This window comes from Salmo salar, chromosome ssa15 (genome assembly GCF_905237065.1).
Source record: "Salmo salar chromosome ssa15, Ssal_v3.1, whole genome shotgun sequence".
Classification (NCBI taxonomy): Eukaryota; Metazoa; Chordata; class Actinopteri; order Salmoniformes; family Salmonidae; genus Salmo; species Salmo salar.
Window position 1 is genome coordinate 53608051 of NC_059456.1, and position 24828 is coordinate 53632878.

A 24828-nucleotide genomic window follows, 5' to 3' on the forward strand; every position below is an offset into this window, starting at 1 on the left:
AGAAGGGAGATCTGACAAAGTCAATGGATAGATGAGATCAGGGATGCTGAGGCATGGGAAAGGGAAGGAGTTTCCCTGCTGGAGCGTTCCGGGGGATTTGGTTTGAGTACATACGGAACAGGAGTTGACATCTCAGAGATAGATTGGGTAGTGCGAGAAATACCTGGATGTCCAGCGATGACAGCTGTGTGCGCCCATGTCAGCAGCTGATCCCCTATCCCAGTGGGAATTTAGATGCGCTCAGGAGGACAATTAGTGGGTGCGGGCTCACTCTCCAGAGCCTGGCAGATTTCCACATCTATGTCCTAGATTACAGGGGCTATGACTCGAGGAAGCGATTATAGGTTCATTCTGGACAGGACCCTTTTCCAAATCGTCGAGACGGGACAGGGCATCAGCTTTGTTTTTGTTTTTTTACCTGGGCAATAGGTCAGTGTGAAGTCAAATCTTGTGAAGAAAAGGGCCCACCTTGCTTGGCGCGGATTCAGCCTCCTTGCTGTCAGTATGTACTCCAGGTTCCAATGGTCTGTGAGGATGACGAATGGGTCCTTGGAGCCCTCCAGCCAGTGTCTCCACTCCTCTAATGCCAACTTCACCGCCAGGAGCTCTCGATCACTGACCTCGTAATTCCTCTCTGCAGGGGTTGGTTTCGTAGAGTAATTTGCACAGGGATACAATTTCTGTAGATTACCTTGTCATTGAGACAGAACTGCCCACACGCCCACCTCTGAAGCACCCACCTCAACCACAAAGGATATCGTGGGATCTGGGTGTTTGAGCAATGGGGCGGAGGTGAAACGTCCCTTGTGTAGACAGAAGGCTGGATTCCACACCAACCTACGGGGACCACCTTTGAGGAGAGAGGAGCAGCGATGGTGCTGAAGTTTCTGATGAAACGACGGTAGAAGTTAGCAAAACCCCAAAAACATTGTAACCCCTTTATGGTGGTTGGGACTGGCCCTGACCTGACCACATTTACCTTCTTTACGTCCATCTTCACTCCTTGTGGGCTGATTTGGTAGTCTAGGAAGGAGACAACCTCTTGATGAAACTGGCACCTCTCAGCCTTGACAAGCAGGTGGTTAGCCAGGAGGTGTTCCAGGACTACTCGGACGTGAGTGATTTGATCCTCCAAGGTAGCCGAGTAGACCTGGATGTCATCGATATACACGACCACGTGGCGTCCGAGCATGTCCTGGAACACCTCCTTGACAAATTCCTGGAATACTGATGGAGCATTGGCTAAGCCAAATGGCATCATCAAGTACTCGTAGTGGCCAGACATCATGCTAAAAGCTGTCTTCCATTCATCCCCTTCCCGGATGCAGATGAGATTGTATGCACTCTGCAGGTCCAGTTCGAAGATAACTCTGAACCGAGCCATGAACCCTTCATACGAATCCAGCTCCTCCTCTCCTCTCTCCCAGACCGCCATGGCCCATTCCAACGCCCGCCCAGTCAGCAGAGAAATAACCGTGGCAACAGTGGTAGGCCTGATCACCGACAACGACGAGACAGCCTATATGGAGGAGGTCAGAGATCTGGCCGTGTGGTGCCAGGACAACAACCTTTCCCTCAACGTGATCAAGACAAAGGAGATGATTGTGGACTACAGGAAAAAGAGGACCGAGCACACCCCCATTCTCATCGACAGGGCTGCTGTGGAGCAGGTTGAGAGTTTCAAGTTCCTTGGTGTTCACATCAACAACAAACTAACATGGTCCAAGCACACCAAGGCAGTCGTGAAGAGGGCACATCAAAACCTTTTACCCCTCAGGAGACTGAAAAGATTTGGCATGGGTCCTCAGATCCTCAAAAGGTTCTACAGCTGCACCATCAAGTGCATCCTGACTGGTTGCATCACTGCCTAGTAAGGCAACTGCTCAGCCTCCGACCGCAAGGCACTACAGAGGGTAGTGCGAACGGCCCAGTACATCACTGGGGCGAAGCTTCCTGCCATCCAGGACCTCTATACCAGTCGGTGTCAGAAGAAGGCCCTAAAAATTGTCAAGACTCCAGCCACCATAATTATAGACTGTTCTCTCTGCTACCGCACGGCAAGCGGTACCAGAGCGCCAAGTCTAGATCCAAGAGGCTTCTAAACAGCTTCTACCCCCAAGCCATAAGATTTCTGAATATCTAATCAAATGGCTACCCAGACTATTTGCATTGCCCCCCCCCCCCTTTACACCACTGCTACTCTCTGTTGTCATCTATGCATAGTCACTTTAATAACTCTACCTACATGTACATACTACCTCAACTAACCAGTGCTCCCCGCACATTGACTCTGTATCGGTACCCCCCTGTATATAGTCTCGCTATTGTTATTTCACTGCTGCTCTTTAATTACTTGTTACTTTTATCTCATTCTTATCTGTATTTTTTTTAAACTGCATTTTTGGTTAAGGGCTCGTAAGTAAGCATTTCACTGTAAGGTCTACTACACCTGTTGTATTCGGAGCATGTGACTAATAAAATTTGATTGGATGTCTGTCTCAAACACTTTCTCCCAGACTGTGTCTCTCCTCTCTTTGTCTCTTCTTCTCTTTCTCACTTTTTCTCATTATGCTTTCTCTCCTGTCTCGCTATCATTGTACGACCCCCCCCATGTTATTTATGCTCTCTTCTTCCCTCACTCTGTATCTCCTTCTCTCCCAGTTCCTCATCTGCTCTGGGGGGGATGGGTAAAGAGGCTGGCAGCAGTTTACACCAGACAAGCCAGACACCATTAGGAACCATTTTCTGCCCATTTGCCTGATAGCTGGTATCGCTTATGGAGGTTATTTTCTCTGTCTCCCTCCTAAGCACCTGTAGTGATGGATTCCTCATTGATTAGCCGGTGATAGAGAAATGTGAATAGGAGCTACCTAATGGGCTAGCAGACTGCCAGTCAGTCAGAGTCAGCTCTATAACTATCAGCTCCTGGCGAAGGGAGAGGGGAGACTAATCCTCTAAGAAGCCCTTTCATTCTCAGTGACTTGCTAAGACAAAGCTTATGCTAATCTTGTTATCACTGCAGATTTCCGGTAATGGAGGATATTGGAGGATAGAGACTGCTAGGGGAGTCAGGGACCATTTCTCTTTGTTCAAACACAACTCAGTCAGAGAGGCCCCTGCAGTCAGTGATGCAGAGTTAGATGAAGTTGACCCTAGATGCTGATCTGAGGCCAGTGTTGCATTTTTTGCTTCACTAATGGTTAAGGTTAGGTTTGAGGGAAGGTAAGCTGATCCTAGATCTATGCCTATGGGCAATGTCAAAATAGGTCTATCCTCTGCAAACTGCTGATCGTATGTAGTATATGAAGACGGGTCATTTAACAACAAATCACTACATGGATGTCATGCCTCTTGGTTTATCCCGCGATTACAAATACAGTAAACTATTTATTAACACCATAGCTCCACCTGCTCAATTAGGGGTTGCTTATATTTGTCTTGATTCACTGCTTGTTCAAGTGATTTTAACCTGTACAAGTGTGAGATGGAAATGTGTTTCTTGCATATCCCAACTTCCCCCTGAGACACATCAGCCATTATCGACAGTGACCCTGGAGTATTTAGGGTTAAGTGCCTTGCTCATTTCGACAGATGTTAACACCTTGCTGGCTCAGGGATTCGAACAAGCAACCTTTGATATCTGATGCTTCCTCTACGACCGTGCATAGTAAATTGAGATATCAAACCATTCTCAAACAATGCCCCATTGGGCAGAATGTCATATTACACTAACTTGTCGAAATAAACTGCAAATTGGAGACAAATGAATTGATCAGTCGAATAGTAATACAATAATTTGTTTGATCAGTTGTCACTGGTTTAGGTTTGTGGCACCGTGCCCCAGGTGGGAATTCATGTGTTTAGGGAAAAAATGTCAGCTAGCTCATCAGAAACAAGGCTTTTAGGGTATTTTGATCGAAACGTGACCATGTTTTCTGTGTAAAACCAGCTACAGTATACAGCCGTTCCTATTGCAATTCAGTGCTTTTGAGACCGCTGACTTGAAATGTAGATGCAATAGCTATGCTCTTTTGAAGAGGAGTGCACGCGGCACATTTGGTAACTGGGTGGAATGAGGACGAGACTTGATAAGGATTATAAAGTAGAAGTAATCAAATAAAAGGTTGACATGTTTGTGATGTGCATTGCATTTGAAAGCTTTGCATTTACATCAAAAGACAGAGGGAGGTGATGAGAAAAACACTTTGATCCTTATGAGGAACATTTTGGCTAAATTGTCACATAGACACCTAGGCTAAAATATGACATTTCAATGTTTCAAAGCTACACAATGGTAGGCCTAATGGTATTTTTTTCTCAGCGAACCTGTCTACCCTGTTCCTGATGCAGAGTAACGTATTCTGGGGCTCAGCTCGCCCCACGACTACTGCTGCAGTCCTGGAATTCAGATAATTTTTCAACGTTCACTCAGCCTCTCACGTCTCTGTTACCTTGGCAACATATTTCTGCATGAAAATAGCATCTGAGAGAAGCGAGCTGTTCCCACCGCAAAGAAACACAACCACAACATTTATATGTGTCAGTGTCAAGAGCATCAATGATCCTCACAGAGAGACACTTCAACCGCTGTTATCACTGCAGCAATTGGACAGGCATAGGTGAACCGCTTCATGCATGTCATTTGTGATAGGCTATTTAGCTTGCCCCTAGCGAAAGGCCCGGTAAGTGACTACATGTACAAATTTTAAAGCGAAAGTGTTGCACTATGTGGGGAAAATGATGTAATTTGAGAATTAGCCTAATCTGTAACCAAATGTATGGAATGGAAATTGATATTTGCCACACTAGCACATGCATGCACTCATAAGGGTGGCAGGGTAGCCTAGTGGTTAGAGCGTTGGACTAGTAACTGAAAGGTTGCAAGTTCAAATCCCTGAGCTGAAAAGGTACAAATCTGTCGTTCTGCCCCTGAACAGGTAGTTAACCCACTGTTCCTAGGCCGTCATTGAAAATAAGAATTTGTTCTTAACTGACTTGCCTAGTTAAATAAAGGTAAAAAGATAAGGCAGAGTACAGAGCAGTTTGAGGATCAGGAACATCATTAATAAATCAGAAAAGGGCTCAGGGTTGAATCCTGGTGGATTTCCTACTTTAAATTTGCTGGGGAGGATTTAGTGCTGTATGTTTTGCTTATACTTCCTTCCCAGTTAGGATTGATTTTGATAGGTAACCATTCCATATACACTACCGATCAAAAGTTTGGGGTCACCTAGAAATGTCCTTGTTTTCGAAAGAAAAGGACATTTTTGTCCATTAAAATGACATAAAATGTATCAGAAATACAGTGTAGACATTGTTAATGTTGTAAATGACTATTGTAGCTGGAAACGGCAGATTCTTTTAAAATGGAATATCTACATAGGTGTACAGAGGCCCATTATCAGCAAACATCACTCCTGTGTTCCAACGGCACGGTGTGTTAGCTAATCCAAGTTTATCATTTTAAAAGGCTAGTTGATCATTAGAATACCCTTTTGCAATTATGTTAGCAGAGCTGAAAACTGTTGGTTTGATTAAAGAAGCAATAAAACTGGCCTTCTTTAGACTAGTTGAGTATCTGGAGCATCAGCATTGATGGGTTTGATTACAGGCTCAAAATGGGCCAGAAACAAACCCCTTTCTTCTGAAACGCGTCAGTCTATTCTTGTTCTGAGATATGAAGGCTATCCATTCGAGAAATTGCCAAGAAACTGAATATCTCCTACAACGCTGTGTACTACTCCCTTCACAGAACAGCGCAAACTGGCTCTAACCAGAATAAAAAGAGTGGGAGGCCCCGGTTCACAACTGAGCAAGAGGACAAGTACATTAGAGTGTCTAGTTTGAGAAACAGACGCCTCACAAGTCCTCAACTGGCAGCTTCATTAAATAGTACCCGCAAAACACCAGTCTCAACGTCAACAGTGAAGAGGCGACTCCGAGATGCTGGCCTTCTAGGCAATGTAATGTCCAACTGTTAGATGCGGTGAAGGCCAGAATATTTGGCATGGCAACAACAATCTAGAAGAGTTGTCTGAAGCAGAGAGTGACAGAATGGTATCCAGGCTAACCTTCCACCAATACATCATAAAAACAAGAAGTCTCTTCAACATGGGAGAGAAGCGCTTAATGAAATAAGCATCTGAGAGAGCAGGTGTTGGAGGCTTGACAGACTTTAGCTGCATAACAAGTAGCACGCTTTAACATCCCCTGCCTTTGTCAATCAAACGGCCAATCGCCTGAATAAATGCTCCCTAAACAAGCAAAATGCTTGGGCGCCCATGTCGTCATGCCTGAGCAAGATTTACAATTATAGGCCTACTAGTACAAACAAACAAAACCACACACACACACACACACACACACACACACACACACAGGTTGGAGTAACACAGTTGCTTTAAACACCAGTCAGAAAGTTGCATCCCACGCGCCATCTTCAGATTCAATGGAATGGATAGACAGGTTGTGAATATTAACTAGGTGTCAGAGGTGCGCCTGTGAGTTCTCTGCAATGTTTAAGAAGCTGACAACACATCAAGAATGCACTTGAATTGAAATTATGTATTTCTTTAGGAGGTATAATTAAATAAGTAGCCTACTTTCCCTTTTATATGTCAGTGATCTTTGAAATAATTGTATTATCGCTTCAGTTCAGTTAAAAAATCCACTGTAGACACAAGGTGAATTTGGGAGAGAGAAGGGGAGAGACAAAAGAAAATAAACCAAAATATCTTATGTTGTTGTTGAATGCAAATGCTGTTCTGTCTGTAAGCCATGATCCAGATTTATTAAAAAAGGGTATTTTCTTTTAAGCATTGACCAGATGCCAGCCTTTGTATCAGAGCTTATAGACTTGTGCTGCACAGATATAGCCCAGCCAGGCACCATTTCTCAAATCCAGACCTCTAGGTCAGAACAGAAGAAGGCGTACTGCCCTCTTATCATGGACTGATTCAGCGCTCGGACACCAGGTGAGAGAAATCTTGCTAGTCAGTGATATGAATCAATTATATTAGGTTTCACACCTTAAGTACTGAATTCAAAATAAAATTTGCCATAAACATGAAAAATAAAGTTGAAAATGTAAAAATAATATTAGAGGAAAGGTTAAATTATAGATTGTTGAAATAAATTAAATTAATTGAGAGCAAAATTAGTAGAATTTTAAACAAAAATTATATCAAAAGCAAACCAAAAAACTTGCAAGCAAATTATTTAAAAGCTAGAGCAAATCATTTGAAAACGAATGCAGAAATTGTTCAGTTAAACTTTTCCAACAACCCTATTGAATCCATTTTGCAGTTACATATATAGATATTTTCCTTCGCCATCTGTTTCTTCGCTTACAGTGCCATTTCTTTCAATTGCAAGATTTGGCACAGTTTTTCCATGAATGTGGGATTTAAAGGGAAGCGTGGATAATGCGTCTCCATTGGTCCACTAGGGAGTAAAGAAAACCATTAGTAATACCTACACTGGCTCGGATTTGGCGATCATTGTCGCGCAGGTTTGCCATGTCTAGCAAAAACGTATAGGCCAATGACCTCAGAAAACCCGCCCACAAGGCCTGAAAACTAGGCTAAAAATGTTTTTCGCAGCAAGAGAGGGGTTGCCACATTTATCCAATAAACCCTTGTCCCATAGTGTTATTGAGCAAATTAAGAAGGAACATGAGTCATTTTTAATGATGTAGGCAAAATACATTTTTCCATCAAAATAATAATTATTGCGAGTTTAACAATATGTTGCAAGAGAAGAGAAATCACCCTTATTAAAATCTTCAGACCATTTTCCATCAAGCTAAGACCCAGATGCAGACACGGGAGGTGGATAGTACCAGTCTCTGAGTTTATTATAGTACAAGTGGCAGGCAAAAGGTAAGTCAAGGCAGGCAAAGATAATCCAAATCAGGGTCAGGGAGGTACAGGACGGCAGGCAGGGTCAGGACAGGCAGAAAGGTCAGAACTAGGAAAACTAGAGCACGGGAACACACTTGTAGGACTTGACAAGACGAATTGGCAACAGACAAACAGAAAACGCAGGTATTAATACACAGGGGATAAGGACAGGAGATGGGAGACACCTGGTGGGGGGTGGAGACAAGCACAAAGACAGGTGAAACAGATCAGGGTGTGACAACGGATAAGGGCTGTTCTTAGAACATGGCTGTTCTTAGGACATAAGCCTTAGCCGTGGTATATTGGCCATATACCACAAGCCCCTGAGGTGCCCTATTGCTATTATAAATGCGTTACCAATGTAATTAGAACAGTAAAAAGTATGTTTTCATTCCTGTGGTACACATCTGATATACCATGGCTTTCAACCAATCAGCATTCAGGGCTCAATTGTAATTATAAACTGGGTGGTTCGTGCCCTGAATTCTGATTTTCTGAAAGCTGTGGTATATCCCGGGTAAGACAAATCATTTATTTTTACTGCTCTAATTAAGTTGATAACCAGTTAATAACAGCAATAAGGCACCTCAGGGGTTTGTGGTATATTGCCAATATAGCATGGCTAAGGGCTGTATCCAGGCACTCCAGGCCATGTACCACACTCCCTCTGGCCTTCTTGCTGAAATAAATCCAGTTTGCGCTTGTGCATAACTACAGATAAATCTGACAGGTGAGTTTGAGTGATGAAAGTTGGACAGAGGATCTCGAAATCTTTGTCGAAGAAACACTTGACCAAACTTAAAAACAACAACATTTGGCTATTGTTTGGCAGAAACAGCAGTGGTTCAAACTGTAGAACCCAGTTCCTACATTTGAATATAAAAATGGATTTTATCAAACAAACCTATGCTACATTTTATCTCTGGGACCCTCAGGATGACAAATCAGAGCAAGATTACTGAATGTAAGTACATTATTTACCTTCAGAGGTGAATGTATCAAACCAGTTGCCGTGATAAAAGTTTTTTGTTGTTGTGCACTCTCCTCAAACAATAGCATGGTATTTTTTCACTGTAATAGCTACTGTAAATTGGACAGTGCAGTTAGATGAACAAGCATTTAAGCTTTCTACACATATAAGACACCTCTATATCCTGGACAGTTGGCTGTTACTTGCAACGTCATTCTAGTCACATTAGCGCACGTCAGCAACAACCTTCCCGGTATAGGGACACCGATCCTGTAGAAGATTTATAGGCTATTTATTAAATCCATTTGCCAGCTCCAGGTAAGCTACACAAGTGGCACAAATTGATTTGCAATGACTCCAGTGATATGATTTCAATATATTTATTGTATCAAATGGTGGGCTACAGTACACTGCAATGGCACAGAAATAGCCTACTTGATGGCCAACAGATGCAAATGTCGCCTATCATTCTCCACATTTAATGTCATTTTCATTGTGGACTTTTCCCATAACACAAGCATGCAAGGGAGTTTCATAACTTCCATTTCAAATGTCCACTTGTGCAGCGCTCCAGACCCTATAACTGAGCAGTGGCGATTTTAGCATGTAAATATTGATGGGGCAAAAAAAAAATGTAAGTGGGATCCCTGCCAGCAAAGCCACAACAGAACACTAAACAATACATTAATTGCACTATAACAGTGACAAACGGTGCCCACAAACTGTTAGGGCCTACACGAAGCTGTCCCAACAGCAGTCCCAACATTTTGGGACCACTGCTACACCTGGCTATCAGCGGAGCCTTGTCTGGCAGTTCATTCAGCCTCATTTACTGCCTTTTAAAAAAAACATAGCTGATATGGCTAACTTGCTTAAACAAATGTCGTTTCTAATGACAATTGAGATGTACAAACTATGTCATAAGGGGACGGCAAGTGGATAAGAGGCAATCCGTAATTTCGATTAAGACATTAGTGAGCAAGCTAGGACGGATGTAGTCAATATAACTATTGGTTTAGCACTTTTGAAATGTACAGCGACAGAATTCAGAACATGGGCCATTCTTACAGTGTTCTCTTTTTACACCAAGTCGGAATCGGAGGATAAATAAAGGGGGCATATAAGCAGACAATGAAAGCTCTTACAATATTCGATGATTACATTTCTCTAAAACAGGTTATAGGCTACATTTGCACCACCAAGTCAGAACAGTAGGCGAAATTAAGAGGGGTAAGTAGACCAAATTATTAGGGTGAGGCACATGGGCTACTAACATCTTACTACACAACATACACTTAATATTACTTTCTTAGCTACAGTATACATATCTCCCTGGCATATTACATAATTTATTCAGCAGCATACAATACATTTTTGGACTAACCTTGTTGTGCTGTGCTCACTTGAAAAGGAAGGTGGCGCGGCGGTCGTTCGTGGGCAAATTTTGTCATCAAAGTCTGGCATTCTCTGGATTTATGGTGCTTTCAAAACAACTGGGAACTCTGAAAAAAACAAGGTCGAATCATGATGACGTCATTGATCTTCAGGTCGTAGCTCTAGAAAGAGGTCGGATTTACAATTCCGAGTTGGATGACCGTTCAAAACATATTTTCCCAGTCGGAGCTTGTTTATTCCCGAGTGGCTCCCGAGTGGCTCCTGAGTGGTGCAGCGGTCTAAGCCACTACATCTCAGTGCTAGAGGCTTCACTATAGACCCTGGTTTGATTCCAGGCTGTATCACAACTGGCCGTGATTGGGAGTCTCATAGGGTGGCGTACAATTGGCCCAGCGTCATCCGGGTTAGGGTTTTGCCGGGGTAGGTCGTCATTGTAAATAAGAATTTGTTCTTAACTGACTTGCCTACTTAAATAAAGGTTAAATAAAAAATGTAAAAATCCCGACTTCCCAGTTGTCTTGAGCTCACTGAAGACAAGGTTTCGCAGTTCCGAGTTAACAGTTGTTTTGAGCACAGCACAAATCATGCTTCATTGACAGCATGGCCAATGTTGAATGTTTATCATTTTAAACTTGGAAAAGAGCCCATTAATCCCAGATTTGGGACCACACAGTCACTCCACGGAATAGCAGGCTAGTGATTGCTTTGTAATGCTTGCAGAGTTAGCCACTGTCACTGATTCCTTCCAAACCACTCATTGTTGAATTTGCGATTTCCAACTTGTTGTGTAATGTTTATGTCCAATGGCCGATGAGCACCGATACGTTTTATCTATAATTTCCCTTAATTATTTATCTTCATATGATAAGGATTAAAAACGATTTGCCAGTAGATTGTCGACTTGATTCATGATGATGACTGCTGGCTAAGATTTTGAAAGTATGATGTTGACATGATCAGTCCAATCAAAGCTACTGTACATATAACATGATTTGACATCATCTTATCTGTGGCCAATGATCTTGAGCCTTCTTGGATGGGCACTTCTAATGTAACTCTATGGCAGCACCCAAGGGGATAGAATTTTCTAGCTCTACCCTTAGACTTGGCGGTGACATAGCGTCCCCATGAGTGACAGAACACTGAGCCAATCACGGCGCAACACTCCATATTTTCTGCTGGCTTGCCCCACCACCACAGAAAGCACGGAGCTAGGCTGAAACACCTGCATTTTGGAGCTGCCTTACTCAAGAAAACAAAAAAGAGACCATGTTTGTATGAGGCTTCATTAACTCAATTATATATATTTTTGTTACATTGTTGGCAATGTGACACGTATTAACGCAAAAATAGCATGCAAAACAGGCAAGGCCCAAAAAAATGATATTTTTTTGTTGCTAAAAATGTGGGGCTCAAATGAGTAAAACACTTCGCTTGATACTGTTATCCATAAGCAAAGTCGACATTAGAATGCAGTTTACTAAAACCACCTATGAGCTAATTTTTCTAAAGAGATTTTGTATGCCTAAAGTCGTTTTCAAATTATCAGTTCTAGCGTTAATAGGTTTTATGGAAAAGGGGTGTCTCCATAATAACCAATCTAACGCCTCGATCACACCGACAGTGTCTTTGTATTTTGGTACAGCAGTAGTACATTATTTTCCAATGGAACGCTGCATTTGCCTTGCAGCAGCATTGCATTGCAGAGGCAATTGCAGTGCTTTCTGTGTGGTGCATACATTGGATTCATGGAACGTATTGTAATGACCCGGCTGGGTCATAAAGGAAAAAGAGACGGACTCTAGGTGTGCAGGTCAGAACACAGGTTTATTCCTAAACTGGGCTATTGTTCAGGCCACAGCCCACGCCGCTAAATGCCGAATGTACACAACTATACCAAGTCTAATTAATGTTTACTCCCATAGGAACAGATCAAGGCCCCGAACAGAAAGAGAGAGAAGATGAGACAGTAATCCCTATTTATCATTTCCAAATCCCGCGGGATTACCCATCATACCCCCCCAGCCTTTCCCTCTGTCCTGACATATTTAACCCCTGCTAGTAGCCATGAGAACCATAACACACCCACAAACACAGAACACAATACCGGGTCGTTACAGTATGATACAGCCCGCTAGGGTAACCCCCCTCCCTGAAATTCACATTAAAACCACAAGATGTCACCAAATTATTTCCCCAACACTTTCCCTGGCTGTCACTGCTCTTGCTCAACAAAAGATGTCCTCGGTGTCGTCATAACTTTTAGAGATATTTCAACAAAAACGATTTTGTGGTAGATTTATCAAATTTTTTAAAACATTTTTCAAAAGTTGTAGATACATTCCAATGAAGTTAGATCTATAATAGTTTTGTAAATATACAAGTAGGAAAGCCTTAAGATAAATAATCCACTTGTTAGAGAGAGAAATAGTAGTAATATGTTGGATGAGTTTGTAGCAACTTCACTAGCAGTAAATGCACGCCAGCTAGCTAGTTAGCATAAGCTGCTAGCTAGGAACCTTACTACCAGATTGTCTGAGCTAAAATATATTAAAAAGAAAACATAACTTAATTGCAGTTGTAAATGTTTCCACTAGTGACTGATAGCTTTACAGTTAATGTTACTTTATAGCCTTTTAGCTATTTTACACAGCATTTTATGTAATATAGCTAGCTATGTTTTTAAGAGAGCTTTTTAATTGGCATCTCTCGCCCTGTTTTCAGTCACAGGTGGGGACTGGAATCAGGTGTGAGCATTGCAGGAGGTGGGCTCATGAGTTGTGCTCCAATTTTACTGGGGGATAGCTTTTTTTGTGACCTGTGTAGAAATTAGAGTTGTGCAATAGAAGCGCATAAGATAGTTGCTACATCAATGTTACACTGGGTTAATTAGTGAAGTTATTGTTATGTCATTTTAAAAACTGCTGGGATTTTAAATCTTGCATTATTCAAGTAATATTTAGTGCAGTTGTACATAATGGATTGTATGGAAAAGGAACAACAAAGAAAGAACAAAGAAAATGTATGTGCAAGTGAGTTAAAAGAGGGACTTTACATCAAATCTCCTCATAGTGCAGATATTAATGGTGACGTGCAACAACATTTCCACCCCACATTTTATTTAAATAATTACAATAAGACAACTAGACACAATTGGGTGAAACCCAATGCCATAATCTTCTACCGGGATAACTGACATGGGCCCTTTTTCTAAAAACAACATTTCATAAAATAACAAAAAAAGTGTAAACTGTAGCCATTTATTTCCCTTTAAAGTTAATTCGCCTAAGCATGACCTTCATCCAAATACAATTTTTTTGCCCCAAACGTTGCTTTTTTTGCGTCAGCAACCAGACATTGTTCTTAGGGGTGGCTAGTTACCCTGTAGTACCCTATGCTTCAAACTGTATGTGTAGAAGGCTTGGCAGAAATGGTAGCAGAAGGTGAATGTTGACATTTTGTTGTTCACATATCCAGATAATGCTGCATACCATTTTGCGCCATAACGCTATCGGTGTGATCGAGGCATAAATAGCCTAGCTAAAACTAGTAAAAAGTTGTCACGACATTCACACATGCTGCTCTGTCTCCGTGACTCAGCAGCCTCAACTGCAGCACTCTCTCATGCCTTAATCACACCTACAGAGTCATTGCACAAAATGGTACGCAGCATCATCTGGATATGTGTGCAACAAAAGTTCAACTTCTGCTACCGTTTCTGTCAAGCCTATGCATACCAGTTTGAAGCATACGTTCGAAAAATCCGATGGTGCGCACCACACCAAACGCACTGCCTCTGCAACACAATGCTGCAAGGCAAACGCAGCGTTCAATTTGAAATGAATGTACTTCTGGTATACCAAAATGCAACGACCCTGTCGGTGTGATCCCACACCCCTCCGACCCTCCCCCTCCCCACCATTCACTCACTCCTCCTCCCCACCATTCACTCACTCACTCAGTAACAGCCTGCTCATTGCCTGATAGTCAGCAGCAGCAGGTCACAGTGAAATATACAGTACCGGTCTAAAGTTTGGACACACCTACTCATTCAAAGGTTTTTTAAAATTTTTTATTGTCGAATAATAGTGAAGACATCAAAACTATGAAATGACACATATGGAATCATTTAGTAACCAAAAAAGTGTTAAACAAATCAAAATATATTTTATAGCCACCCTTTGCCTTGATGACAGCTTTGCACACTCTTGGCATTCTATCAACCAGCTTCATGAGGTAGTCACCTGGAATGCATTTCAATTAACAGGTGTGCCTTGTTAAAAGTTCATTTGTGGAATTTCTTTCCATCTTAATGCGTTTGAGCCAATAAGTTGTGTTGTGACAAGGTAGGTGTTGGTATACAGAAGACAGCCCTATTTGGTAAACGACCAAGTCCATATCATGGCAAGAACAGCTCATATAAGCAAAGATTAATGACACTCCATCATTACTTTAAGACATAAAGGTCAGTCAATCCGGAAAATGTCAAGAACTTTGAAAGTTTCTTCAAGTGCAGTCGCAAAAACCATCAAGCGCTATGAGGAAACTGGCTCTCATGAGGACCGCCACAGGAAAGGAAGACCCAGAGTTACCTCTGCTGCAGAGGATAAGATCATTAGAGTTACCAGCCTCAGAAATTGCAGCACAAATAAATTCTTCAGAGTTCAAGTAACTGACACATCTCAACATCAACTGTTCAGAGGAGACTGTGTGAATCAGGCCTTCATGGTCGAATTGCTGCAAAGAAACCACTAAAGGACACCAATAAGAAGAAGAGACTTGCTTGGGCCAAGAAACACAAGCAATGGACATTAGACTGGTGGAAATCTGTCCTTTGGTCTGATGAGTCCAAATTTGAGATTTTTGGTTCCAACTGTCGTGTCTTTGTGAGACGCAGAGTTGGTGAATGGATGATCTCTGCATGTGTGGTTCCCACTGTGAAGCATGGAGGAGGAGGTGTGATGGTGTGGGGTTCTTTGCTGATGATACTGTCTGTGATTTCTTAACACACTTAACCAGCATGGCTACAACAGCATTCTGCAGCGATACTCCATCCCATCTGGTTGGCGCTTAGTGGGACTATCATTTGTTTTTCAACAGGACAATGACCCAACACACCTCCAGGCTGTGTAAGGGCTATTTGAACAAGGAGGGTGATTTAGTGCTGCATCAGATGACCTGGCCTCCAGTCACCTGACCTCAACCCAATTGAGATGGTTTGGGATGAGTTGGACTGCAGAGTGAAGGAAAAGCAGCCAACAAGTGCTCAGCATATGTAGGAACACTTTCAAGACTGTTGGAAAAGCATTCCAGGTGAAGCTGGTTGAGAGAATGGCAAGAGTGTGCAAAGCTGTCATCAAGGCAAAGGGTGGCTACTTTGAAGAATATAAAATATATTTTGATTTGTTTAACACTTATTTTGGTTACTACATGATTTCATATATGTTATTTCATAGTTGTGATGTCTTCACTATTTTTCTTCAATGTAGAAAATAGTAAAAATAAAGAAAAACCCTTGAATCAGTAGGTGTGTCCAAACTTTTGACTGGTACTGTATATTTTCTTTTAAGACAATTGTCATGGCAGCCGCCATACAATTTAGAAATAGCCCAAAAACCCTCCACCCGCAACCAATACATTTTCACCAACGACGTCTGGGAAAATGTGAACATACAGTAGAAACACTGCTGTCGCAGCAGGAGTTTCAGCCATTCTTCATACCTCAGTGGTTTCAGCACCACTGATGTAATCCTTTAAGATGGATACGCGACTGCAGCTGAGACGCTTACTATATGGTGGAAATGTCATCTTCCGTGGCTCAAAAACAGATCTTGCTCCCAATTAGTTTTCTTTAGAGGCACAGAGTAGGGTAGATAACTTGGCAATTTAGTATTCAACCAAAAAACATTATGTCGCTCTCTTAGATACATTATGGGTGCGTTTGTAAATTCACTCTGGCTATCTACTCAGATTTCAGAGCACTCTCGTCTGTGTGCCAGAGCGCAGAATAACTGATGAATTAAAGAACGCACAACACCCGATGAATATGGCCAGTGTCAGTAAACTGCAAAAAAGCGTAATTAAATTGTGGCCAACAGCATAATTACAGTCCCTTGTGCTCTAGAGTACATGAAAACAGCCTAACCAGCTCTGCTAGGGCGAGTAAAATGGTCAGAGTGAGGTTCTCTCTCATTTGTGTCTGGAAGTAGCTAGCCAGCTTCAACCAGTTAGCTTCGCTGCTTGATTGCACTTGTGAGGTGAGAACGCTTGGATCAACCCTACTCCTCGGCCAGAGCGTCCAGTGCTGAGTGCGCTCTGAACACTCATTTATAAATGCCCAGCACTCCAGAGTGAATTTACCATATTCATTGATTATGTGTGTACAATAGCTTTGGTCCAGTTTTTCACAAGAACTCATTAAATTGTTGCTCGTGGTTGTAGTAAATTATCCTCTAATTACACAATTTGCTTTTGTTTACATTGTGAACTAAGCAAGAGTTTCTGCGAGATAGCTTCTTGACTTCATTAAATCTTAGTACAATAACCAGTGGTGTATAGTCATCAACTTTATCTCTCATTATTTCAATTCACAAGATAGAATGAATGCGATTATTGAGCTTGGACGCTGCCATTGGACGTGATGCAACGCAAGCGCAACACAGGCAGTATAGCAGCGTTCATTGATTTCAAAGGAAGAATTTACTCTGGCAATGCCGGACGCCCGATGGTTATAGTGTAACAGGGCTGTAAAACTGCTAGACTGCACCCTGCAGAGAAGAGTAAAAACATCCCCTGAACTTGTGAATAGTCTGTTTTGATGCATTTTCTCAACTTCACCACAGAGTGTCAGTAGAACTGACTACAGTCAGACTTGATCATTGATGAGGCCAAGAGTTCCTGGAAGCAGGATCAGCAGAATGCTGAGGTATGTGGAAAAACCTGCAGCTCATGCAGAACAGGACAGAACTCCTGCCTTTGTATTAACAACCATGGCTCGGTTCCAAATAGGCCCCTAGCACCTACCTACCCGGCTAAGCCTTCACCTGGGCACTTCATGTATATTGAACGAAAACATAAACGCAACATGCAACAATTTTAAAGATTTGACTGAGTTACAGTTCATATAGGGAAATCAGTCAATTGAAATACATTCACTAGGTCCTAATGAATGGATTTCACATAACTGTGAATACAGATACGGTATGCATCTGTTGGTCACATACCTTAAGAAAAAGGTCAGGCTGTGGATCAGAAAAACAGTCAGTATCTGGTGTGACCACCATTTGCCTCATGCAGCGCGGCCTTTGCATAGAGTTGATCAGATTGCTAATTGTGGCCTGTGGAATGTTGTCCCACTCCTCTTCAATGGCTGTGCGAAGTTGCTGGATATTGGCGGGAACTGGAACACGCTGTTGTTCACATCAATCCAGGGCATCCCAAAAATGCTCAATGGGTGACATGTCTGGTGAGTATGCAGGCCATGGAAGAACTGGGACATTTTCAGCTTCCAGGAATTGTGTACATCTCCTTGCAACATGGGGCCGTTGGACGTACTGCCAAATTCTCTAAAACGACATTGGAGGCGGCTTATGGTAGAGAAATGAACATTCAATTCTCTGGCAACAGCTCTGGTGGACATTCCTTCAGTCAGCATGCAAATTGCACGCTTCCACAACACTTGAGACATCTGTAGCATTGTATTGTGTGACAAAACTGCACATTCTAGAGTGGCCTTTTATTGTCCCCAGCACAATGATCATGCTGTTTAATCAGCTTCCTGATATGCCACACCTGTCGGGTGGATGGATTATCTTGACAAAGGAGAAATGCTCACTAACAGGGATGAAATACACATTTGTGCACCAAATTTGAGAGAAATAAGCTTTTTGTGCGTATGGAACATTTCTGGGATGTTTTATTTAAACTCATGAAACATGGGACCAACACTTTACATGTTGTGTTTATATTTCTGTTCAGTATGTAAAAGGATAGCTCAGGTAGCCTATAGGTGAGTAATCTTTCTCACCAGTATTGACAAGCAATAAACTATTGCCGAATCTCATATTGACCCTTAAAGGAATAATCCACTCAAAAACAATATTTTGGTATTTTTGGGGGACTATTCATAGTCCCAAAATGTTTTAAATGTCAGCAATCAAGTTTTCAAGATATAGGACTTTCAAAAACCAAATGTAACTTGCCTTGATACGTTTTGCATCATATATTATTTAATTTAGAAGAATCTCAAAGACGCTTTAAAACAAAAACCAGAATTAAGTAATTGATCATTTATGGGCTGCATGGTAAGATATTAGACTCAGCCTGTCTCAACTCCACTATCTGAGCACAGTCCTCTACCTCAAAGTCCCTGGCTCGTCAGCATGCCCCGATGAAGCTGGTTTGAACGAGGGGGATGGTGGTCACCTCCAGTAGGAGGGAAAGACCGGAGGACAGATCCGAAGCCATTGATCAAGGCACCCCATCCCTAGCCGCTCTCTGTAGAGTCTGTGGCACCAACCTGGGTGACGCCAGGTGTCGCTTGGGCGCCAGAAGCTCATTGCACATCAGTAACAGGAAAAGTTTAATAACCATTTGAGATATCAGCGGCTCAATTTCCACAAGCCTCCGCCACTTCTTATTTCAAATAAAAATACTGGGCACCAACGTCAGTTCAACGTCTAGTTTTGATTTACATTTGGTTGAGTTGTCAACTAATGTGAATTCACAGCTTTTCAACTTTCAACCTAAAATTGGGTTTAAAGTTGGGTGGAAAAAATATCCAGGTTTCCACTTTGATTCAACGGCTTCACATAGATTTCTTTAGGGTTGAAATAACATGGAAACATTGATTCCACAAGTTTTTGCCCAGTGGGTAGTAATTATCCTTTCAGTTGTTTCAGCAAACCAACTGGCTTGTTGGTCTTCAAACTCCATGGATCGATATAACCAACACTTAATCAGATTACAAAATATAGAGTAGATACAAAAATAAGAAACTAAAATACCACTAAATCACAATTTGCTTTTTGAAAGTCCTATATGTTAAAAACTTGATTGCTGACATGCAAAACATTTTGGGACTATTATCAGCAGTGGACTAATGAAAAAAATACCTAAATATAATTGGAAGTGGAATGGGATTATTCCTTCGATCCCTATGCACTTGTGGAGATCTGAGGTGCTAGTATTATGGCAATAGCACCACCTTGCCCCTTGATAGGCTAGGTGGACGTTTCACCATATTGCTTACACCAATAAATCAGATCTCCAGAAGTGCATAGGGGTCAATTTAGGATTGAGCCCATGTCTCCAGTATTATGCAAGCAATATGTTTTTCACCACACTTATGAGAAACACTCCGGGCTCACATCAGGGGATCTATTCACTAGGAAACAAACAAGGAGGGACCTACCTGAATTTGCCCCCCCCCTAAAAAAATTAAAACTTGTTTTAATTGCAAATGCAACATTTTGGACTAATGATTACACCCCAGGCCTAGAAAAGGATTTGGGATGACCGTTTTATTGTGGGCCATTGAAATACATGGGTGTAAATATCAACAAAGAAAGTTCATGGTTGACGGACGCCTGTACATTACATTCTAACAAAGAAACTGATGGTCACGCTGGCGATTTCATTTGATGTGTTTCAGTATTCCAACAGAGACAGGCTCGCAGCGAATCAACGGTAGGGACACGTTTCTCTGCAAGGGGACAATCCATAAAAAAAAGAAAGCAACTCATGACTAAAAGTTAAATTGGTTAACACTTTAAATCACACCTCTATCAAGGTCTACATTTCAATACAGCCATACAATACAAGTATACAAGATTATTTAATGGTTAGAAGGAATACAACCAAAAGTAGGGATGAATATGCAAACCAAAACTTTTTACAGAAAATACTATTTGAAGCGATGTGATGGTACAGTAAGTCTTGTCTGAGGGACTATCATATGGTAAGCGGATCTCAATAATAATCACAAATTGTCTTACTGAACATATCCCAAAATAAGTGTACAATATGCACACTTGGAGAAATAGAAAATTAAAAGCTATGCAGTAGATATGAAGACCGGTCAGTGGAAAAACAAACAGATTGCTCCCTCTCTCTCTATTGCAGCTCCATTGCAGAAAGAATAGTCTCTGATGTTTGTCCATGAGTTCCATATTTCTGGCAACAACATGATGCCACTACGAAGGGAGGAGAGAGGGGGATGGGAGGGTTTATTATTTTTCAAGAGTGCCGCTGTACTTTAGTCAGCCAATCCAATAGGAGAAGAAGAGGGGGGAGAATTTCAGTACCTTTTGAATTTCTTTAGTCTTTATTCTTCTCCCCCCCCATTTATTTATTTCCTCAAAGGAAGTTGATGTGTGGTGTCATTAAGATGCTGCTGTGGGGGTGGGACTTGGGGCAGGTCGGAGGGCTCTCATTGGTTGTTTTTTGCTTTGGCGTGTGTGAGGATGTGAGACTTGAGGTTGGTTGACTGGGCAAACTTCTTATTGCAGCCGTCGAAGGGGCATACGTAGGGCCGGTCTCCGGTGTGGATACGAACGTGTGTGCGCAGGTTAAAGTCCAGCGAAAACCTCTTCCCACAGCCCTCAAAAGTACACTGCACACAGAAAGGAGACCATGGATGGACAACAAGAAACATTTATTAGGATATACGAATTAATAGTCAGTGTGTGCAGTTAAATTCAGTGCTCAACATGCATTAGTCTTTTTGTGTCAATGTCCTATCAAAATGTATGCAGACCCTCAATGCAAGTTAAGGGACTTATTTAAAATTTGTGAATAACTCTCACGGCAAAAATGTTACACTACAGTGTCAAACACAGAGTACTTGGGAGGGTTTGTCCTTTATGTGAGTGTGTGTGTCCGGGTATTGTACCTGGAAGGGTTTCTCCCCTGTGTGAACGAGTTGGTGGCGTTTGAGTTTAGAGCTCTCTACGAAGGCCTTGCCACACTCGGCACAGACGTGCACGCGAGGCCCGTGGGTGTGGAGATGCTTCCTCATCGCCGAGTTGTCCCTGAACATCTTAGTACAGCCCTGAGTGAGAGAGTTCCGTTATTGAGGCATGTAGGACGCCTTGGGGACCAAGACAACTGTCAAGTCGGGCATAGACTGAGAAAGAGACCGGGTAGGAAAGATACTGTTGGAAACAGACTACTTACTTTATGAGGGCAGGCTATCGTCCTGGGAGCGTCATCTTCTTTTATCTTCCTTGGCTTCATCCTGAGAAAACATCAGATGTGGAGGTAACTTTCATCCTATTGCATTCACGGGAAACAGAACTCAAATAATGTTGCCCATATACAAAATCCAATTAACCATGTTCAATTGCTAACCAAATAATATAAACCAGCACCCATGGAAGAGTTTCAGTATGGCTGAAACAGCCGGTTCCCTCCTTTCACTGTGTCCAGGCGCTCTGTGTCAGTGCGTGGGTTGAACTCTAGAACTTACCGCACTGGGCTCTGACCATAGGGACCCGCAGAGTTACTGAAGGGGCTAAAAACACAACATCCAAACGGGAGTCAGAAAGAGCTCATCACTCCCTTTAGGAAGGAGATTAGGCTATATACCTCCGACATCTACTACAGGAAAGCTGCCACATCAAGTGCTACCTTCAAGACTTGAGTAGCCAGGCAACATGAAGAGAATCACAAATCCTGGCATCTTGCTAAACACCACTTTACAAGGTGTGCCACAATTATTTGTGTGTGTTCATTGTACATATCCTTGACGGACAGGTGAGTTTAGACAGACAGACACTGACCTGGCGAACTCTGCCAGCTGTTTGGGGTCTGACAGGTCGATGCCAGGTATCCCTCCAGGGGGCAGCTTCTTCCCAGTCATGTATTCAGAGTAGTCCGGAGGGGAATTTTCACCAATGATCTGTTCTTCAACAACCGACTCATGGTCGATGTCTTTTTTGTCATCTAGGATACAATGCAGGGACTTAACCGAAAATAGCCTTACAAGACCGGGGTACACCATTGCAGTTTGAAAACAGTCATGTTAACAACAATACTGCAGCAATATTTCTAGACAGTGTACCTAGTCTGACTGTGTTATTACCAAAAGTAAATACAATGTATACAATCATGCATCACCTTGATCCCCCTGCACCGTCTACCAGCCAACATAATTTCTAGCCCTGATGGTAGTCGCATATTTTTAATTGTAGCCACATTATAATGGGTTTACTAGCACGCGAACGGGGGACTATAATTCTAATGTATGAATCATGCATAATCCAAATGCGGATAAACGTTGCTCATGCAATACTGGACAAGGCAAACTCTGTAGGGCCTTCGTGTTTAGGAACGTCTTACTTGTGTTGGAAACTCACTAGTTGTAACTTGTATAACATTTGTTAACAGTAACAGAGCTAAAAATATATATATATATATATATATATATATATATTTTTTAAAGCTAGCTAACGTTAGCTGGTTATGCAGACGAAAAGTGTGTGCATCAATGCGTGGGCGTAGACTAGAAATATTACTTATTTTGGCAAACAAATATATTTGGCCAGCTATTTAAATCTAACATAAAACTCAACTGGTGCTAAATTACAGGGTTACTGACCTAGATAATCACGGCTGCAGCAAACTAATTGTCCGCATAGTCAACGTTAGCCAGCTAGCTAGTTAACCTAGTAGTAAATAGCTAGCTAGCTACGCCATCGCGGCCTACTCTCTGGAGCCAACAGCGCGCTTGCTCCCCCAACCGCCGCCATCTTCGCCCCGCCGCTCTATCGCCATTTTTTCGGGCCGCCATACTGGTTCTCGGGGAACATGGCGGCGCCCATCAACATCTAAAAACATGGCCTCCCTTCATAACAAAAACATTTCAATCTAACCGACTGGCAATTCTGCACCGAAAACAACTAAAAGTGATTCCAACCGTGGCCTGGCGAACTACCCGAGGAAATAGACTGGTGCAGAAGGACAACGCCCTGCAACAAGGCCCCTTGCACAGGCTAACGACCAAGCACGAACAATGCCGGGAGAGAGATACACTTTTCGAATTGACAGATTACATAGAACCGACCACTTACCCGAAGCCCACATTGTAACAGAGAATTCCCCCTCCAGAGTCTTTATTTGCACCTGCTTCTGTTCCCATTTTCTACCGCTTGCTTCTGCAGTACCCAAATAGCTCTTTTTCCCCGCTTTCTTGCCACTGCCGCCTCCCCCTCTCTTCATCCGACCCACCGAGCTTTTTCCGGCCACAGTCACCAGAGTCTGTTCGATGTACTCGTCTTCGACGCCGGGTGCTGGGACGGGGATGAGGATTTGATCCTCGTAACTCCCGTCCGCATGCATATCCGAATCATCCCCGCCAACAACCTCCTCTCTTGTCTGCACTAGGATCACTTCTTGATGGTGGTGGTGGTGGTGGTGGTGGATCGAATTCGGGTCGTCTGATACCAGCGGCTGAAGTGCTATCATCGGCTGGTCGTCATCATCGTCCTCGTCTTCTTCCCCGACCACCGTAGTCTCTATCGTCTCCACGGGTATCGTTTCCACTTCTATCTCGTGCAACTCCACTATTTCGGCCGGCATCTCCGAGCCGTCCGCCTCAATATACAGCGTATCGCCGGATGCCATGTTGAATTCCGCCAGCTTGCTTCTCACGCACCCTGTGCTGTGCTGTGCTCGTTTGCCCAACAAACACACCCCCTGTTCCGGTTCTCTCTCTCTCTCTCTACGATAACACAAATAGCTGTCTAACTCAATTCCGTCCCACACCACCAATTCCCGTCGCCACTATGCTCAAAAAAAAAAAAAATACATCGCGAGACTTCTGGAACAGGGTGTCTGGTGAGGGATATGTTTAGACCAAAAAAAAAAAAAAAATCACATATGAATTAATAAATGAATGGCTTGCTGAATATTTTTTAGGTTGCTAAAACATCAAGGGCCACACAGACTTTGAGCAACTCACTGCTATGCATAATGCACCATAAGACTTAAATAGTTTCCGAATGCAGAAAATGACTATTTTATAGAGCGAGGTTTCCCAAACTCAGTCCTTGGGCACCCCAAAGGAGCATGTTTAGTTTGTTGCCCTAGCACTACACAGCTGATTAAAATAATCAAAGATTTATGATGAGTTGGTTATTTGAATCAGCTGTGTTATGAAAGGGCAAAAATAAAATATGCACCCAGGGGGGGCCCCAGCACCAAGTTTGGGAAACCCTGGTAGATGAGCTGCCACCTCAAATACCCACTGGTATTTGGCCCATCTAATCCTATAGATGTATTTCAAACAGTTTCATATACTCTTGAATATTACCCTACACATTCAAAGGGAAATACTGCACTTGACTTATGTTTGTTGGGTTTTCTACAAATACACCTTTACTGTAAAGTAGGTTACTCTATATACAGTAGGTTGTCTTTTACCTCTTTCTTAATCTGACCTCCAGATGGCGCTACATACATGGAAACAAAATCCAACATAATCCACATTCCAGACAGTATATTGTATTGCCTCTTGTGGTGCAGTCATGTATCTGCAATACCTTTCCTGCCTACTGACTGCAA

At 42.5% G+C, this 24828-nt stretch overlaps 1 protein-coding gene across 4 annotated transcripts; it reads right to left on the bottom strand.

The window, feature by feature from the left end:
- Positions 1-19767: 19767 nt before the first annotated feature.
- LOC106571569 (transcriptional repressor protein YY1) lies at positions 19768-24017 on the bottom strand. Of its 4 annotated transcripts, none has more exons than XM_014144774.2 (6): positions 23337-24017; positions 22047-22209; positions 21734-21778; positions 21442-21502; positions 21158-21316; positions 19768-20878 (listed from the first exon to the last, which is right to left on the bottom strand). In XM_014144774.2, exons 1-6 carry the CDS (start codon positions 23887-23889, stop codon positions 20696-20698), a joined length of 1164 nt encoding a protein of 387 aa, XP_014000249.2. In that variant the 5' UTR covers positions 23890-24017; the 3' UTR covers positions 19768-20695. The 4 variants fall into 4 exon arrangements, with proteins under 4 accessions (XP_014000249.2, XP_014000250.2, XP_014000251.2 ...); XM_014144775.2 differs by having other exon boundaries at positions 22047-22197; positions 23337-24015; XM_014144776.2 differs by lacking the exon at positions 21734-21778 and having other exon boundaries at positions 23337-24015.
- Between the last annotated feature and the right edge of the window lie 811 nt (positions 24018-24828).

Excerpts from the sequence above, each read along its gene's own strand:
- LOC106571569 (XM_014144774.2), bottom strand. The coding sequence starts at position 23,889 with ATGGCATCCGGCGATACGCTGTATATTGAGGCGGACGGCTCGGAGATG. Across the intron at positions 21,779-22,046 it reads CAGCTGGCAGAGTTCGCCAG|CCCCTTCAGTAACTCTGCGG; the intron begins GTCAGTGTCTGT and ends TTGTGTTTTTAG. Across the intron at positions 21,317-21,441 it reads CGATAGCCTGCCCTCATAAA|GGCTGTACTAAGATGTTCAG; the intron begins GTAAGTAGTCTG and ends TCTCTCACTCAG.